Below are 17,510 nucleotides of genomic sequence, written 5' to 3'. Positions count from 1 at the left end.
CTTGCGGTAACATGATTTGGCCACTTGAGGGCAGCACCCTACACTGCTTTAACATCGCTGTCAAAGAGTAAACAAACTATGCAAGATGTTTCAGTCCATACATTTTTTTCAGACTGTTCGATAGTAGTCTGAAAAAGGCGTTAGTCGAGCTAAAGGACACAGATAAGAAATATTCTGATTAAAATATGAATGTAAGTATTTTGTAAAATACCGATCATGAAAATAGATTGTTTTAAATAGATTAAAACAAGCCACAGAAGAACATGGAAAACGTATTTGAGCAAGAATGTATTGTATTTTTATAGAAATGTCGCAAATCTTAATTTTAGCTCTGGTCAATAAAAAGCAGTTCATGTTGCATTCAAAATACTCCAAGAATACCCAAGTTAAGTTTGCCGTTTGAAGAAAAACTCGCCATTAAAATGAACAAGATCGGTTCCTGTGACAGAGTGAGACCTCCTGATCAGAGCGTTATGAGGTAAGTGCGCATGCGTTGATGATTTTGATGGCGGCAGGGTAAACACGTTGCAGTTCTCTTTCCATGGACATGTAGACGGTGAGTAAAAACATTTTAGGTGTTCCGTCAGAGTTCTGGAGATTCTGATCCGATCCAGAGATGTCGTAGCGGCCTGGAGCTCCGTGCTGCTCCGCCCTGACCTCCTCCTGGGGCTGGAAACGGTGACCCCAGCCTGTCGATGTTTCAGATCTGTCGGTGGTCCGTTAATCTTACAGCTAAAAGTCATATACAGTTTAGCATTTTCTGTCCCGCATTGTGGAAACCGGTAATAAAGATTCATCACGCATAGTTTTTTTTTTTTCAAACGACATGTCCTACGTTTTATTTGGAATAAAGGTATAAATTAAGAATAAAATTTCAGTCTTGATTTCTTGTAAATTTTATAATTTTCTTTTTGTAGATATGAGCCTTTTTGATTTCTGAACTTTATTTTCCGGATCCTCGTTTGTTTTTATTATGTCCAGCGATTTGTCCAAAAGATTTTTAGGAATATAGTTGTTTAAAAATTAGCTTCTATTAGCTTGAATGCTAACACTGTTCTGGTTCTGTTGAGTCCAGTTAATGATCAAGACGCTTAAAAACGTCGAATATATTTCTGTAAATAAAAACCTCCTGACCATCAAAACCAAAAGCTTTGAGCTGTGGTGCGTTCACTGACTGTAGAAACAAATGTAAAGGATTTCATCCTTCAGGTTTCTGATTTATTCGTTTGAAGAGATCAACAGATTTCTGGATCGGCTGTGAGAAGTGAAAGAATTGGACTGATATTTTCTGTCGTGTGACCTCAAGGTCACGTCCTCTGACCTTTTCCTCTTCAGAGTTTCCAGTCTGCGGAAAATGAGAGCAGGCGCTGAGGAGGCAGAATCTTCTGGGTACCAACGGGTCGTACTGAAGAACGCTTCGCCGCATCACTACCTCAAAGTCCGCCTGTAAGTTTCAACTACTTAGACCTGTGTTTGCCAAAGTGGGGACCGCGGGCCACCTGGGGGCCACCTGGGGGCCACTGGAGGGCACCGAGGGGGCTCAAGAAAGTTGAAAGGAAGATAAAAATAATAATTCAAAAATATATATATAAAAAACACATAATCCAAGATGAGAGTTCATCATGTTTGTTTTTTTGTAAATATTTTTTTCTTAAAATAATTAATCAAACTACTTTGTTTTTAAGTTAAAATAGCAGCAAGAAGTGAAAAAGTTTCTGTCAAGACAAAACCTATGAGAATTATAGGAATAAAATAGCATTTCATGTGATTAATATTAAATATCACATATTTTCTTACCAAAAGAGGAAAAATGGTGAATGTATGTGATCTGATAATAAGAATTTGTGCTGCAGAACTTGGTGGTCATCTAAGATCAGATGTTACCATTTACACTAAGTTCATGTAATAATTATTACAAAGTTAATATAAAAGTTTATGTTTGTTTATGTATCTTGTCTGTGGGTTTGCTAAGGAGGTCAGAGGTCAATGTTTTTTGGGAACGTATGAGAACCCTGTGCGTTGTTCTGTTTACTCGCGGTAAGTCCAGTCTCTCTCCTCCCTGCAGGGTGCTGGAGGATGAGTCGGCCAGAGTGAGCGCTGTCGACCTGAAGACCTTCATCACTTCCTGCCTGAGGAGTTTGTTCGGAGAGGTGGGGTCCTCACGGTTCTGCCCGGCCGCTCGGGTCCGGACCTTTCCTCTGATAACTCGGTGCTGGTGTTCTTCAGGTCGGAGCTGCGCTGAGTGTGGATGTGCTGAAGTACGATGAGGAGACGCTGACCGCTCTGCTGCGCGTTCCCAGCAGGTACCGGTCCGAAGCCGGCTCCGCCCGCAGAACCTGGAGCCGGTTGGGTTTTTATTTCCCTCTTCTGGGTTCTGTTTCAGGGGTTTGGTGAAGCTGTGGAGCTCCCTCACTCTGCAGGGGTTCTACCAGAACCGGGCCTGCGCCTTCAGGGTTCTGCAGGTCAGCACATTTTATTCATCAATGCTTTTCAAATTTAAAGGGCAGTATCACGTTTTCCATCATGTTCTAGCTGAAGCTTACCTAACCTTTAATCTCCATGGCAACCATTCAGCTGCTCAAAACGCCTGGTTGGACGTAGCCCTGCCTTCTGGACTCAGCTCCTCCCCCACTCAGCTCCTTCAGACTAGCCAGCAGCAATTAGCAAACAGCTGCTGATCTCATTATGCAAACTACTTCTTAGAGCAACTCTGGTAAAAACATCAAAGGGTTAATAGAGGAGCCATGTTGGGATGACTTCCTGATGGAGGAGCTTCAGAAAGAGCAGAAGCTTCTTAAAGAGACAGAGGTCCAATTTCAAGGTGCTAAAATACAAAGTCAGAACTTTGATGAATAGATTTTAGTAAACGTCGGTGGACGTTTGCAGTCCCACTTTCCATTAAAGTTCAACAAAAACAGTTTCCAGTTTAAGAAGATTAAAAAGTTTTCCCCTAGGAGATTTAAAAGTCGCCATGATCAGCCTGATTGGCTGATCATGTTTCCATCTTGATTCTGATTGGCTGATCGTCTGAGGAAGACGTTTGCTGCAGCTGTGAGACTTTTGCTGCGTTCTTGGCAGACGTTGTTGCTCCTATCAGCGGGGAAAACCTTGCTGCCCCGCCCATCGCCGGGCGAACAGGAAGCCGTATCAGAACCACTTTCATCTCAAAACGTCGGTTTGTTCTCGACTCCAGAGCAGAAATGGAGCCAAAGGAACAACATGGATCCACAATCTGGACCGAACTCTGCTGCAGAACCTAAACTCAGGTTCTGATGTGAGCGGCTCCAGCTGAAATATTAATTTATTTCTTTATTTCATAACCTGGCACAAAGTTCTGTTTTATTTTTAGACAAAACTTTTTTTCCATAATTTAAACTCCTAATTATGGACCAACCACAGTAATTTAGATTAAAACTAATTCTGACCTACATACACAGTTTGCAAAAACTTTTAGCTTGAATTAATTTTATTTGAGCAGTTAAAAAAATTTATAATGGATTTTATTTAATACCTAACATAAAATTCCGTTTGTTATTATAAGGGAAAACATTTATTTAATTGTGGCTTAAAAACTAAACCAGCGTAATTTGGCCAAATAGAAAACCTGCATCATCTGCATACATTTGCTAACAGTATTAAATATTTGACTAAAAATAACTGAACTACTGTGAAAGCCATGAAACGTTTTAGTTTCTTCTCGGTAATTTCCTAATTTTGCTCTTTTTATTTGTATTGCTACAAGTTCAATGTTAATATTTATGTTCACTATATAGATATTTTTTTTTTATTTAACAATCTTCATTCACTCTTTTTTTTGGTTTGTTGTATTTTAAAACATTTTATAGTCAAGATTCTGTAATTTTTGTTGATATGTTTAATTCATTTTAATATCTATTTTCTGTTGCTGATTAAAAATAAAACTCACTTGAATAAACTTTATTTTCTGACTCTGGCCTCGTGGTGCGTTCAGGTGTCTCCGTTCCTCCTGGCGCTGACCGGAAACAGCCGCGACCTGCAGCTGGACTGAAGCAGGATGACGTCAGCCTGGACGCCGCTCTGCGTCAGGCTCCGCCCCTCCCGCCTGCCGTTGGCCCCGCCCCTCGGACGTCGCCTCCACGTCGGCCAGCGCGCCTCCTTGACAAAGGCGTTCTCTAAGCGCGACGTGGAGCTGTTCGCCGAGCTAACGGGCGACAGCAACCCGCTGCACGTCGACCCGGCCTACGCCAAAACCACGTCCTTCGAGGCGCCCATCGTCCACGGCGTCCTTATCACCGGCCTGATGTCGGCGGTGCTCGGCACCCGGATGCCCGGCCCCGGCAGCGTCTTCCTGTACCAGGAGATCCGCTTCCTGGCGCCCCTCTTCGTCGGCGAGGAGGTTCTGGCCGAGGCGGAAGTGCGTAAAATCAAGATGTCGTTCGCCTTCATCGCGGTGACGTGCTCCGCCAAGGACAAGGTGGTGATGGAGGGGGAGGTGATGGTGATGATGTCCAAGAAGCAGCAGGAGGAGTGATGAAGATGGTGGCGGTTCAATCCGGTTCCCTGACTAGTTTAAGTGTTCTGTACGGAGGCCCCTGAGGGACATGGGGGAAAGTTTTTTCATTTGCGTTTAAATTAGCAGTTTAATAAGTTAATTTAAAAGTTCAAAGGCCTTTAATGAGCCTCAGTAAAAAACTTGTCATCCATTCTTTACTCTTTGGTGTGAAAAACTTATTGAAAATCAAATGTATTAGTTGCGTTTTCATGTTTGTACATTGAGATGGGAAACAGCACTTTATTAATAAACCATGAAAATAACTCAAAAATACTCCAAATAGTTGGTATTTTTTCAAAACTTTACAGGAAAGATATAAAACTTCAGATTTCACACTAACAGTTGATGGAAAACCTTACAACAGACTGGAACGTTACTGCTCGAGAACGCAAAGAGAAAAACCTCCATGTCCCCTCGAGGCTTCCGTAGATTAGAGATGATAACGTGTTTGTTGGGTTTTCTGTGTTAATGCACTCAGTTTCATTCAATAAAAAAAGCAATATTTTAAATTAAATACTCTTACTTTGTTGATGTGGAACAACAAAATCAGCTGAAGTTTTAGCTCACATCTTAAATTGATGTTTTCCCTCCAATTATTTTAAAACCTTTCAAATTATTTTTGTGTGATATTTTGATGATACGAAACATTTCATTGGGACAAAAAATATAGCTCGCTCTACTTTCAGTTCAACCAGAGAAAAATTAATTGATCATATTTTGCCTCAGTTTTCTCTAAAACATCTGAAGTCCATTGATTAAATTAGGTAATTAAGGTTACCTTGTCATTCGCCACTCTCCAACTTCAAGACGTATTCTATATTTTGCTGCGTTTTATGTCTATTTAAATTATCATCTGAAAATATTTTCAGTGACTAAAAAGAAAGTCCCTATAGACAGATTTTAGACTGATTATGAAAATGAATATGCGTTATTAATTAATCCATTTTCACACACCCTTGACCCTGTAGAGGTCATTAGGGGTCACCTGGACAGGTTGCCAGTCTGTTATTAATCCCACAGGATAAAAATAAAGTATATTCGTTTAGAAAAATGTTTTTTTGACAGCTGGTAGAAGAGTTAACAGATGAATGAATTATTTGAACTGAATAGATGCCACTGTTAATGGCAAAGGAAAAAAAAAATCAGTTTAAAGATTTGACAAAGTGTTGTACTGGAGGAGCCCACCAGATGGCGCTCCAGCCTCGGAAATAATCAGAAACCAAATGGGGCCAAATGGGGACTGCAGCGTTTAACAGCTTTCAATATTTACCTGCTCATAAAAACAACCAGATGGAAATTTCCTGCCGAGTTTCATCAGAGCTGCTGTTTGCTGGCTGAAATCTTCATCGATACGATTTCTGCTTTATCCATAGCGGTGATGTAAGGAAACATCTTCTGTGTGAAGGTGTGTTAGTGTCCAGAACGTCAGTTTTCCTCCATCCCAGTCCAGGCTCACTCTGATCCTCTGGAGATTCTTCTTTAATGAAAGAACTGCAGGAGCAACTGGTGGAGATGCTGCTGAGGATTTACATTCAACAATCCCAATATGCAAAAATCCAGACTGGTAGTTTCCCTTCCTCTGGACAGACTCTGCCAACATGCCAAGCATCCAGTCTTCACTGTCTCCAACCTCAACATCCCAGCTGTGGATCCCGGAGTTAAAACCCTCAGAACTGAGAACCGAACAAAAGCGAGCAAACCTCTCTGGGTTGACAGGAAGCTGCTGTTCATCTCCATGTGTCAAAGCGCTCAGTTCTTCAGATAAGAAGGCTTTTGGCCCAGCCGTGTTTGGGTAAACCAGAGGAGTATAGGTCACCATGTCCTTCATGTTGCTCCAGATGTTGAAGGCCAGGTTGCCCAGATGTTTGGCCTGGTCTATCAGAGCTCCTGAGGGCAGCTGTGGATCCTCCAGCAGGGGGCAGCGCTGGACTCTTTCCACTGCAGCCTTGTAGTTGTGCAGGAATGAGACGTCTTCAGCTCTCAGCTCCTCCTCTGTGGCTCTGACTGTGTCTGAAAGAGCTGCTATCTCTCTGCTCAGAGCCTCCATCTTCTCCTCCATCATCCCTCTCTTCTGCTCCTCTTCCTCCCTCAGTGCAGCCAGCCTGGCCTCCTCTTCCTCTGCTAGAAACTGATGAAGCTTCTTAAACTGCTCAACAATCTGCCTCTCTGTGTGTCGGGCCTGGACCTTCATGTGTTCTGCTGTCTGATCAAACTCCTCTTTAACTTCCTTCTTCTGCTCCAGTTTCTTCTTTAAAGGCTCCAGAGATGTTTTCAGATTCTCTCTGTGATCCTGAGCAGCTTCATCGATGGCTCTGAATCTGTGCTTGATGTGTTTTTCTGAATCTCTGCAGACGAGACAAACTGGCTGCTGATGGTCCAGACAGAAGAGTTTGAGTTTCTCAGAGTGCAGACAGCAGAGATCCTCCTCTGGTCTGGAAGCCATTTTGTCTCTGAGTGAAGCTGAAAACACAGAAGGTCCAGTCAGTCACTGAACTCTGAGTGTTTTTGGTCCAACTCGCCTTCAGTGTGAGCAGCTGGAAGCAGCAGTTTCCACTTTTCTCTCCTGCAGCTGGACTCACTGAGAGGAAGCTGCTCGTTTGGTCTGGAGGTGAATCTGATCGTCTCTCTGCAGGAACCAAAAATCACAAACTGATTCCTGCTGTAGTTCAGTTCTGATTCAGGTTGTGTTTCAATGCAGAATCCAGAATTCAACCTTTGAGCTGCTATAAAATTCACTGATTAACAGCTTTCATTTTTCTCTGCACAGATCAGAATAAACCTGTAATAATACAGAAAATTAAACTCTGTTGTTGTTTTTCTCAGTTTGAACTTGTTAAAATTGAAGCGACTCTGAGTGTTGCTGTGAGCAGAAGTGAGGTCCAGAGTCGTCCGTTGACCTCTGGAGACAGGCACCAGCATCCCTTGTGACCCCTCTATGGATAAGTGTGTACTATAATGGATGGATGTCATTCTCACATGGTGACTGGATCAAGGAACTCCTTAAACGTCTCTTTTTGCTGCCCTACGATGTCCTCAGTTTGGGCCTGCAGCTCCCCTCCCCCACATACTGCTATGAGCTCAGTTTCTTCCTTCTGAGTTGCTGAATAATTTTCCAGTAGTTCCTTGATGCCAACTGAAAGTCTCTTTTCATAGCCTGTCCGAATTCGAGGCCCTTTTTGTTCCCCAGCAGAAGGCCCAGCGCTTCCAGCCTCACAGCTTCTGTCACCGCAACAGCAAAACCAAAGGCAGTAAAAAGCTTCAGCTCCTGGAAGCCATGAGGTCCATATAGATTCCATCTTCCCAATCTGCTGAGACACAGTCTGTGAATATTCCCAACAGGATGAAGCTGCAATTGAACCTTCAACCTTCTGATTGCGAACGACTGCCCTTCAGTCACAGTCATGACCTTCCATACAGAAAATGTTTTCAGTTTTAAGCAAAACCTGCTGAGAGAAGCTTTAGATATCCAGGATTTTAACCAACGTGTTTACATTAGAGAACAAGAGAGAAGCTGCAGCTCTGAGCCTCACTGCAAGAATTATTTTAATTAGAAGGGAATAAAGTGGGAAGAAAGAGTCCAATAAAAATGAAATGTTTGAAGAAACTTCATTAAGCCTGAATTAAATGAAATCTAACGGGCCCAACGAGTAAAGCAGGAAGGGCAGGAGGAGTGGACGGATGGCAGCAAACCCGATTCAGCCGTCAGGTACCAAACCCTGCAGATTCAAACTGTGGTTCTGGAGAACTGGGCGACCCGGCATTTATAAATCACAAAGAAAAAAAAACTGTTTCATCTTTAAAAGAACCACAAACCCACAGTTTTATTTCAAATTTTAATGGCTTATTTTTTATGTATATAGATTTGTATATATTTATATATATATATATATATTTATGTAACAACTTGTTCTCAGTTGCTTGATTCATCTTTTGTTCAAACGACATGACACTAAGACCAGGGCATTCCACATGATCATATCTTACAAAAGAGTAAAGAAAAACCAGGAGTGTGTGCACACACACACGCGCATCCATCAGCGTGTGTGTGTCGCGCTTCTGTCTGCACGGAGAACCGAAGGTCACAGAACCAATGAGACGAGCGGACAGGGAGGAAGAGGAGGAGGAAGCAGGTGGAGAACGGGACTATTCTGTTGCATAGATCGAAGCAAACAGGAGGACGAGAGACAAACGGACAGGATGATTCTCACACACACACACACACACACACACACACACACACACACACACACGTGGGGAAGCACAGGACGTTTTGGTCCAAATCTAAACCGAGGCTCAGAACCAGAACTGAGCACCAACACTGAGGTGTCTGCAGCAACCAGTGGCAGCCTGGTGGTGGCGCTGCAGATCTGAAGCTGCTGCTGGGAACCAGATGAGTTTTAAATGAAATACAATCTGAGTCGATGTCAAGCAGTAAATACAGGCTTTTATTCTGAAAAACATTTTTCAAACATTTCTGACTGCATCAGCTTTTGTTTACTTTAATAACAATATTTCTAATAATAATAATAATTTCATTGGGCTCTTAAATTTGAGCTGAAATGGATTTGTTGGAATATTTCAGGTTTTCCTCTCAGCGTCACATGGAAGCTGCAGAGGAGGCAAAAATATTCAGCCAAAAAAATAAAACCCTCCAAAATGTTCCAGACAGTCTGGATGTCTCATGTTTTACAGCTTCAGACTGGTTCCTGTTAATCCGGTGTCACACCGGATCTGGGGGCGCCTCAGAATCTGGTGTGACACCGGAACCAGGTCGGATGGAACCGTCCAACAACTGCAGAGAAGAAGAAATGTTTCAGACAAATCTGGAAGACGTTTATACGTAAAGCAGCAGATCATTTGTCAGAAACTGAATTTCTGACGTCAGATTCTAATTTTTGGAGCATGTGGACGACAAACTGCTGATGGGAAAGTTTGGGTTCTGATCCAGAGATTAATTGATGTGATTGGTGAGAGTGAGCGATGAGTTCAGGGACAGTGTGTGAACCTGAGTGCTGTGATGGGAACAGAAAGATGAGATTCCAGGTTTGCTCAGTGTTTTCTCCTTTCAGTGTAACGGAGACTGACGGTGTGTGTGTGTGTGTGTGTGTGTGTGTGTGTGTGTGTGTGTGTGTGTGTGTGTGTGTGTGTGTGTGTGTGAGTGGAGTCAACAGTTGGGATGCGTCATTCCGTACTAAAACATGCAGAACACAGAACATTGAACACGGATACTGAACAGCTGCTGATTCTTTTTTCTGGGTTTTGTTGGGTTTTTTCTGGCTACACAGAACACGACGGAACCAATCGCACCAGGTCGGACATATTGCTTTAAACCACCAAAGTCTGTATATATGTCATGCATGCCACATAGATGATATCATGTTTATACAAAAATAACACCAACGCCTATAACTGGCTATCATAGTAATTACAGAAACTAAAACTTTCAGTCTTTTTTGCAACAAAGTTCAAACAGAGAACTGGATTCCTGCCTTAATATTTAAATCTGATATATATTCGTACATATCGGAGATAAATACACACGGAATGTAAATGTGGCTTCCAGCTGCGATGTTCCAGTTCGTTTTGCAGACGATGAGCAGGGTTGGAACAGAAGAAGCTCCTTCATGATGGAGAACAAAGTTCTGCTGCTGCAGGGGCGTCCGGGATGAGGTCCAAGCAGCCGGACGCCCCGCGGAGCCACTGAGGCTACGGCAAGAGCAGAGGGACAATCCTGAACCAGGCCGAGGGAGGGAGGGAGGGGGGGGGGGGAAACGACTTTGGCAGAACAATCTTAAAGCTATGCTGGGTGATGATTGGCTGATTGGCCGCTCTCCCACTTCCTGGTTCGCCTCATTCACTATGCGACATTATTTACACATGCGCCACCTGCTGGTCAGGGGCAGGAGTTCAGCAGGAAGAGGAAGTGATGTCAGAGAGCTTGAACAGTCCCGCCCTTTCCACAGTAGGCTGAAAGTCGGGCGGAGCGCAGCGGCACCTTGTGTCCTGCTCTAGGCTCCAGAACCCGGCGCCGGACCGGAAAAGACTCAGCTCTAACTGCTGCAGTCAGAATCTACAGGATGGATGAGTCTGAGTTCTGGAAGAACCTCTGGACCCGGGCCAACCCGGTTCAGGTTTTTCCTGAAATTCTGTTCTGAGATCCATCTGGTTAATCGTCTCCGTGTTGAAACAGATCAGAGACCAAACTGAGGCTGAAATGTGGTTGGGTCTGAACACTGACCTCAGGGGTTGGTTATCGTAGGCCCGGTTCTGACCCAGAGTCCCACAGAGGCTGTAAACGGATGACCGACCCAACCGGCGCCGAGCTCTGGATGAGGGGCGGAGCCTGGAGCCGGACACAACATGATCCAGTGAAAAACAAACCCAGAAGTTGGAGGAATAATGATACATTCCTGTTTAATGTTGGACTCAAACCAAGTCAGAACCGTTACAACAAAGAAACCAAACTGGAGCCAGAGGGGCTGATGGGAAGTGAACAGCCAACAGGAAGTAAACAAGTCACTGCAGGTTTGGGAGCCCTAACGTCAGGTGACTCGACGCCACACGTGGCAGAAACATTGGGAGCTGTAAAAACAGAGTCCACGGCAGATTCCTATCGTTCAGGTTCTGAACGCTCACCAAACTCCTCAGCCTGTACACAGATTCATACATCTGCAAAATATTAAAAAGTACTCAATATAAAAATACAGAAGAATTGTAAAAAATGAACAAAACATTGAATTTTATATGAACACCATGCAAGAAAGGTTTCCTACTCAGTTAGACAGTAAGATTGAGGAGAGGAACAGATGAGGGGTCAAACCGCTTCTCATGTAAACATCGGAGAGGTCCTTCAAACACGGTTCGGCAGTGACAACTGAAGAGTTTTCTCCTGGCTTTTTGGTCGTTTGGAGGGCAGGGTGGGGCCTCTGGAATAATGGCGGAAAACAACATCCTAGAAAATATGGCTCTGAGTACTTAGAAAAAGCTCGTCGAGGGGAAAAGATTAACCGAGTCATGGAAAATATGGCAGTAGTGGCACATCGCCTCCGTTTGGGGCGACCCAAACGGGCCGACGGCTGTTTGAAAGGATCGGACGCACCGCTGCGGGAAGCGGCGGGGACACAGTGGATTCAACTCTATAGGCCGACTGGTGACATCATCAGTCTCCTATAAACCTCGGCGTGGCCTCCACACTAACGCCTGTCCAACACAGCAGGGCAGAGCGGTGCCGCCGGGGTAACGGTGATGAGCAGACGCCGGCTCTGCTGCTGGCCGTGTGATGTCACTGACAGCTCATCGAAAATCAGACAAACGAGGGAAGAAAAAAAAGATGGCAGACAACTCAGGAGCTCCAGGACCGCCGAGCGACCAGGGAACAACCAGGGAACGCCCAGCGGCCAGGGAACGCCCAGCGACCAGGGAACGCCCAGCGACCAGGGAACGCCCAGCGGCGAGCGATCCATGAGCTCCAAGAGCTCCTGGCTTGTGGACGAGGGACCCAGGATCTTGTAGCTGCAGACACTGAGCCGACTGTCCATCACTGACTTTAAAAGCTCTGCGCTCTGGCAGTCTGTGTCTGCAGCCGCATGCTGACTCTGTTCATGGCTCCACTTCCAGTGAACTTCCTGCATTGATCCAACCAATGGATCAATACTGCAGTCTGCTTGTTCTGAATGTTTAAATTCCTTAGTGTGATGACAGGGGAGCAGAGGAAGCTGCATGCAGCTGCCTGAGGGGGCGGGGCTTCTGTGACCTAGAGGTGGAGCTGCAGCCAGGCCTCCGTCATGCGAAGCAGGAAAAGAGGGCTCTATGTTTCAGTGAGGGGCAAACGCTAAACACACTGCTGTTTGAAATGATTTCTGATTTTTATCATTATTTTTAAAGGGGACATTATGTAAAATTTTGAGCTGTACATCAAGTTATGATGTTATTACTGGAGTGTTGCCTTGATTCTTTCATGCATTTTTGAGAAATCCTTTAATCTGCATGGCCACCACTCTGTCGTTTAACTGAGCGCTGCTTTTTCCTCTAAGTGGAAAGAGTCACAAAGAGCAGGAGCCTCTACAGGTGAGAGTCCCAATTTCAAGGCGTTAAACTGTAAAGAAATTATTTTCAGTCATGATTGATATATACAGCATTTTTAGAACTGAAGGTACAATAGTTATTGACTGTGCTATGAAATGGCACTATGTGCCTGGAAAATACATAATACCCCTTTAACCCGATCCTCCCCTGTGACGCCGTGCGGCGTCACAGGGGAGGGGAACGAAACGATACGGTTAGTGTTTAATGCGACGGTAGTGATCAACAGAGCCAGCCACGTCGTGGCAAAACGGCAGAAGATCTGCCGGATGTTTCCTTCAGGTTCTCCAACGTGGGACAGACAGGAAGATCATGGAGCTCTGAACAGAGACGCGTCTGGACTCACGGCCGTCATGCGACTCAACAGGAAATCAAAACATGCAGAATGTTAAGACAGACGCTGCGGATAAACCGGGCCGGGGGGACACAGAACCCGGCTCAGACAGGACGAGGTCGGAGAGCGTGTCGTCTCTGGATGCTGCCGTGTTGGGTAGCAAACAAACTGCCTTCCCACGATGCACTGCAGTATGCAGAGGTGAAAAGGGGAGGGAGATTTCTATAAGTGAACCGAGGGAGTCTAAACGAGAAGCAGGTGTTCCTGGTGAGGAGGCTCCGCCCCCAGCTGATGGGATGGAGGTGATGGAGGAACAAACTGAACAACATCACAGTCAGGATGGAGACGGCGTGGGGCGAAGATGTGTGCTGATGAGAGGGTGAGTCATGATGCCCCTCCTCAGAGCAACAAACCAGCTGGTGGCGGTGATGAAGAGGAGGGGCAGGAGGAGGAGCTCCTTGCTGCCAGGTGCTTTTCCTTTGCCGAGGATCAGGGAAGTTCCTCGATCGCGTCGCTGTTCTCCTCAATGGTGCTGAACCGAGGCGCCTCCTCCTCAGAATGCGTCAAAAACTCAGGATGGGCCATGAAACTATGGATGGAGCTACGGGAATGTGGACTCTCCAGCTCGAAGATGGAACTACGGAACGCGTTCACCACCTTAATCTGAAACAAACAGAGAGGACACGTCAGCAGCAGGAAGATGAACAGCAAGAACACTACGGGCAGCGGGGCTGATGGGACATTCATGGGGCTGATTGGGGAGGATCATGGAGTGTGGGGATGCATCCGGATCTTGGCAGGGAGATGTAAAACCACAGATCACAACAATTGCAACAAAGGAACAATAACTGCAAACTTTGGAGAAAAACCGAGAAAGACATGAAACAAAAGAGGACCAAAAATGCTCATCATGTTGGAGGCAGCTGAATATGGACACACATGCACCGCGCACACACACGCACCGCACACACACACGCACCGCACACACACACGCACCGCACACACACACGCACCGCACACACACGCACCGCACACACACACACGCACCGCACACACACACACACACACACACACACACACACACACACACACACACACACACACACACACACACTAGTTATTCTTAACCCCATCACACAGAGGATGCTCCTGCCTGCCTTCCGCATAAACGACCCGATCTCCATCACTGCTGCAGAACCGGCACAATCGCTACTACGACATCACAGCAACAACTGAGTCAAACTGTCACCGAATCTCATGCAACACTAAGCAAACACTCCATCTACACTCAAAGATTCATTCATGAAAGTTAAACTGACGGCATGACCTACTTTCTGATCAGTTTCTAATAACAATAATAATCACTGAAGGGCCTTAATAGAATATTGAAGCTTCATTCCCAGAAATGTGCTTATCTTTACTTAATCTCCATTCTGATGCAGTAGGATAGTTCACACCATTGATCCCAGCACAAACTATTCCAACCAGGAGAGCATTCAAATGTTCCTCACATTTAGAGCCCGTATTGTTTTCCATCACAGTTCCTCACCGATCCTGAGTGATGCAGCAGCAGCGCTTTCATTTTAAAAACCACAGACTTCTTTATGAATTCCATAAAAAGACTCCCAGTTAGAGACTAGGTGGTCCAAACCAGAAACCCAGTCCAGTTGTGGACTGGGTTTTCAGACTTCCTGAAGTTTAAGGCTTTGTCCACATGTAGTCATTATCTGGGGAAACTAATACATCTATGTGCATTGTTGCCTTTCATCCACATAAAAACTCAGTTTAATATCAGTAAAAACAATTATTCATAAAAACTCTGATCAAAATGAAGATTTCATAAAACTTTTAAATAAACACAAAAGAAATTTAGAATCCCACACATTATAATATAATATTATAATAAAGCACAGAAATCTACTGGCTACCTGCCAAACTTACCTTTTTGTTTATTAACTTTATGTTCTAATACACAATTTAAAAGTAGTTCAACCTGCAGACCAGGCTCCACAGATGATTGGCCGTTTAATTCCTAACAGAAAGCGGAGTTCATTTTGAGGCAATCTGATTGGCTGACACATGACTTGGCATTGCTCTACGCTGCCCCTGTGGTCTGGGCTGTTAACGCTCAGAGCGGATTTGTGCGAGTTAATGCAGATGGAAACTTCTCTGGAACAAAAAACAATGCAGAGAAGATATTTGTTTCTATAGAGATCGGCTCCCTGTGGACAAATTTCTGTCTGGGATGAAAACGTGCAACGCTCCCCGATCCTGAACAGGATCAACCATTTCACCACAAACCGGGACGGGACGCTCAGGTAAATCCTGACTAATATCCTGTTCTTTTCTGGATCAGCAGAAAGAACTCTGAACAGTCACACTTCCACCTGAACTGCCGTTAGATTCCTCGTAAACGTAATTCCTGCAGCCTTTATTCTGTTGTGACAACCGCAGCCTCAGAACCAGAAACCAGGGCTCAGAGGAGGTCGGGCCCCTGCGGGTCACTGGGAGCCTTCGGATAACGCAACCCAATGTAATCCCGCTCTGTCCTCTGGAGGCCTGTCCTCTGATGAGACGGCTGCCGCCGATCACCCTGATTTACACGCACCAGCACACACTCTCCATTATAATTAATAACCTGCAGCTCAAAGCTGAATTACAGGAGAACTGCAGCTGAGCGTGCACACACACACGCACACAAACTTTTGACACTGCTGGATGTTAAACCATGAGAGACTTGCGGAGCCCGAAGGATTTAAAGCCATAAAATGATCTGGGTAACCAGGCTGCTGCCTCTGAGCAGCGGATTTATGGATTGTTTAGCCTGCAGGGCGACCAATCAGAAGCCTTCTTCTCTTCTGTTTCCGACTCAACGGCTGCAAGTCTCACCAGGTCTTCACACCAGTTCACAGGTCAAACGTCCAGAACATGCAGAAGAAACGGCAGAGAGCAAGCTGAAAACGAAAGAGATGAAGATGAAGCAGAGGAGGCTGTCTGCATGTTCTCTGACCCTTCTACGCCTGGACTCCTGAGCTCTGACCCCTGACCCCTGGAGGGATGCTCCAGTTCTCTTCAACTCTTTCTGGATGGAAAGGCTGCGTCTGGTTCTGGTTTGACTGCTGCTCATTTTGAGATCTCTGACCAGAACTAAACTCTCCTGACCTCCTGTCTAGTTTGTGATCAGACGAGGACATGCAGACACCTGCCAGGGACAGACGCGGTTTCATGCAGATTAAACAGAGTCCAGCCTGGATGAGGCGCTGTGTGAGCCGGCCTCCAGTCACACTCACTGCCTGCGGCGGAGGAGGAAGCAGCAGCAGGGGCCGGAGCCCCAGCCGAGTTGGTAAGAGAGGAGGAGGAGCTAAGCCCTACGTGGGTGGGGCTAGAGAGAGTTTTGGCGGCAGTAGCGTCATTGTGCTGGCTGACGACGGACGGCTGGCGGCGCAGGGCACCGGGCACCGCCGCCTGGCCCGTCTGGAAGGTATAGACCACATCCATCTGGGGGAGGACAGCCACAGTTAGACAGCAGAGACAGAGCAGAGGACAGCAGAACGGGGACACGTCCGCAGAGGTGTTAGAGAGGACAGAGAGTTAAACAAAGTCAGACCTGAACAGAGTTAGGAGGTCAGAGGTCAGTGGAAAGGTTCCTCTGGCTCCAGAAATCCACCAGAACTACATCTGAAAATGGATCCGCTGGATTTCTGTCCATCAGCAGAAAATAAACCCTCTGCTTTTCTGACATCAGAGCCGCACATTTCTATGTACTTCACTGACGTTTTATGATATGATGGATAATTTTCAGACTGTTGAATATACTCTGTAAAGTGTGGTTCTCATTTTTATGCAGTTCTCTGGATTGTGATGCATCTTAAACAACAAATTCTCTTCAGAAGCTGCTTAATGTTGGTTTGCATCAAAGACGGGGGAGTTGAAGCTAGATGGAGTTAAATCAGGAAAATCCTGGTAGCAAACCTTTTAGAGGCTGCAGAAGACCTGAGCCTGGGATGGAGCAGAACCCTGAACCTTGTTCAGTGGCCTAGTCAAAGACCAGACCTGAATCAAGCTGAGAATTTGAAAGTTGATGTCTGCTCCCAATCTGAACTGGAGATGTTTAAACCTAAGCTGCAGCCTGCAGCAGGCGGTTGAGCTTGTTGCTGACTTTGAAAGGTTTAGCGCTCTTAGTTTCCCCTAAATTTTCTGAAACAATTTGAAAGTGATAATTAATTTGGCTGTTTCGTAAAGTTTTGGTTGAATAAAGTTCAACATCTGTGTTGAAGTTTTGCTTCTCGACTCTTAAGTCGAGAAGCAAAATTCATGCTCTTATTTTGAAGTGGGTGATGACTTCATCAGTAATGTTTCCTCTCCTCATAGGATGCGGAGCAGAAAGTTTATTTATCATCTACAGTTTAAAATCTATCCATGTCTCTCATGCTTATTGTGGTCAATATGGCTAAACTAGCAGCAGAGTTAGAAAAAGTCAACTTCTGTAAAACTGAAACCTTTAGAGGAAGATCTGATCCAAAGAAGAGCAACCCGAACAGGAAGGTGTGTAACGGCTGATTT

At 45.3% G+C, this 17,510-nt stretch overlaps 3 protein-coding genes and 1 pseudogene across 4 annotated transcripts; 2 read left to right on the top strand and 2 right to left on the bottom strand.

Moving 5' to 3' along the window:
- Positions 1-466: 466 nt before the first annotated feature.
- On the top strand, positions 467-4,080 carry LOC129372899 (ribonuclease P protein subunit p14-like). Of its 2 annotated transcripts, none has more exons than XM_055050467.1 (6): positions 467-556; positions 1,336-1,446; positions 2,066-2,150; positions 2,227-2,303; positions 2,384-2,462; positions 3,971-4,080. In XM_055050467.1, exons 2-6 carry the CDS (start codon positions 1,355-1,357, stop codon positions 4,025-4,027), a joined length of 390 nt encoding a protein of 129 aa, XP_054906442.1. In that variant the 5' UTR covers positions 467-556; positions 1,336-1,354; the 3' UTR covers positions 4,028-4,080. The 2 variants fall into 2 exon arrangements, with proteins under 2 accessions (XP_054906442.1, XP_054906444.1); XM_055050469.1 differs by having other exon boundaries at positions 497-556; positions 1,307-1,446.
- Positions 4,034-5,045, top strand: LOC129372898 (hydroxyacyl-thioester dehydratase type 2, mitochondrial-like). Its single transcript, XM_055050466.1, has one exon. The coding sequence runs from the start codon at positions 4,034-4,036 to the stop codon at positions 4,508-4,510; it is 477 nt and encodes a 158-aa protein (XP_054906441.1). The 3' UTR covers positions 4,511-5,045.
- Positions 5,046-5,894: 849 nt separating this feature from the next.
- Positions 5,895-12,069, bottom strand: LOC129372668 (E3 ubiquitin-protein ligase TRIM35-like). The gene is made up of 2 exons (XM_055050083.1): positions 11,730-12,069; positions 5,895-6,991 (listed from the first exon to the last, which is right to left on the bottom strand). Exons 1-2 carry the CDS (start codon positions 12,067-12,069, stop codon positions 5,895-5,897), a joined length of 1,437 nt encoding a protein of 478 aa, XP_054906058.1.
- LOC129372643 (plasma membrane calcium-transporting ATPase 1-like) overlaps positions 8,956-17,510 on the bottom strand; it is a 65,061-nt pseudogene continuing 56,506 nt past the window's right edge.

The sequence above is a fragment of the Poeciliopsis prolifica genome, unplaced genomic scaffold (genome assembly GCF_027474105.1).
Source record: "Poeciliopsis prolifica strain line A6 unplaced genomic scaffold, Auburn_PproV2 SCAFFOLD030, whole genome shotgun sequence".
Classification (NCBI taxonomy): Eukaryota; Metazoa; Chordata; class Actinopteri; order Cyprinodontiformes; family Poeciliidae; genus Poeciliopsis; species Poeciliopsis prolifica.
Note: the sequence above shows the minus strand (reverse complement) of the source record. Positions and strands in the feature narration are given on the sequence as shown.

Excerpts from the sequence above, each read along its gene's own strand:
- LOC129372899 (XM_055050467.1), top strand. The coding sequence starts at position 1,355 with ATGAGAGCAGGCGCTGAGGAGGCAGAATCTTCTGGGTACCAACGGGTC. Across the intron at positions 2,151-2,226 it reads TGAGGAGTTTGTTCGGAGAG|GTCGGAGCTGCGCTGAGTGT; the intron begins GTGGGGTCCTCA and ends GGTGTTCTTCAG. Across the intron at positions 2,304-2,383 it reads CTGCTGCGCGTTCCCAGCAG|GGGTTTGGTGAAGCTGTGGA; the intron begins GTACCGGTCCGA and ends GTTCTGTTTCAG.
- LOC129372898 (XM_055050466.1), top strand. The coding sequence starts at position 4,034 with ATGACGTCAGCCTGGACGCCGCTCTGCGTCAGGCTCCGCCCCTCCCGC.
- LOC129372668 (XM_055050083.1), bottom strand. The coding sequence starts at position 12,069 with ATGGACAGTCGGCTCAGTGTCTGCAGCTACAAGATCCTGGGTCCCTCG. Across the intron at positions 6,992-11,729 it reads CCCTGCTGTGTTGGACAGGC|CTTCACTCAGAGACAAAATG; the intron begins GTTAGTGTGGAG and ends CTGTGTTTTCAG.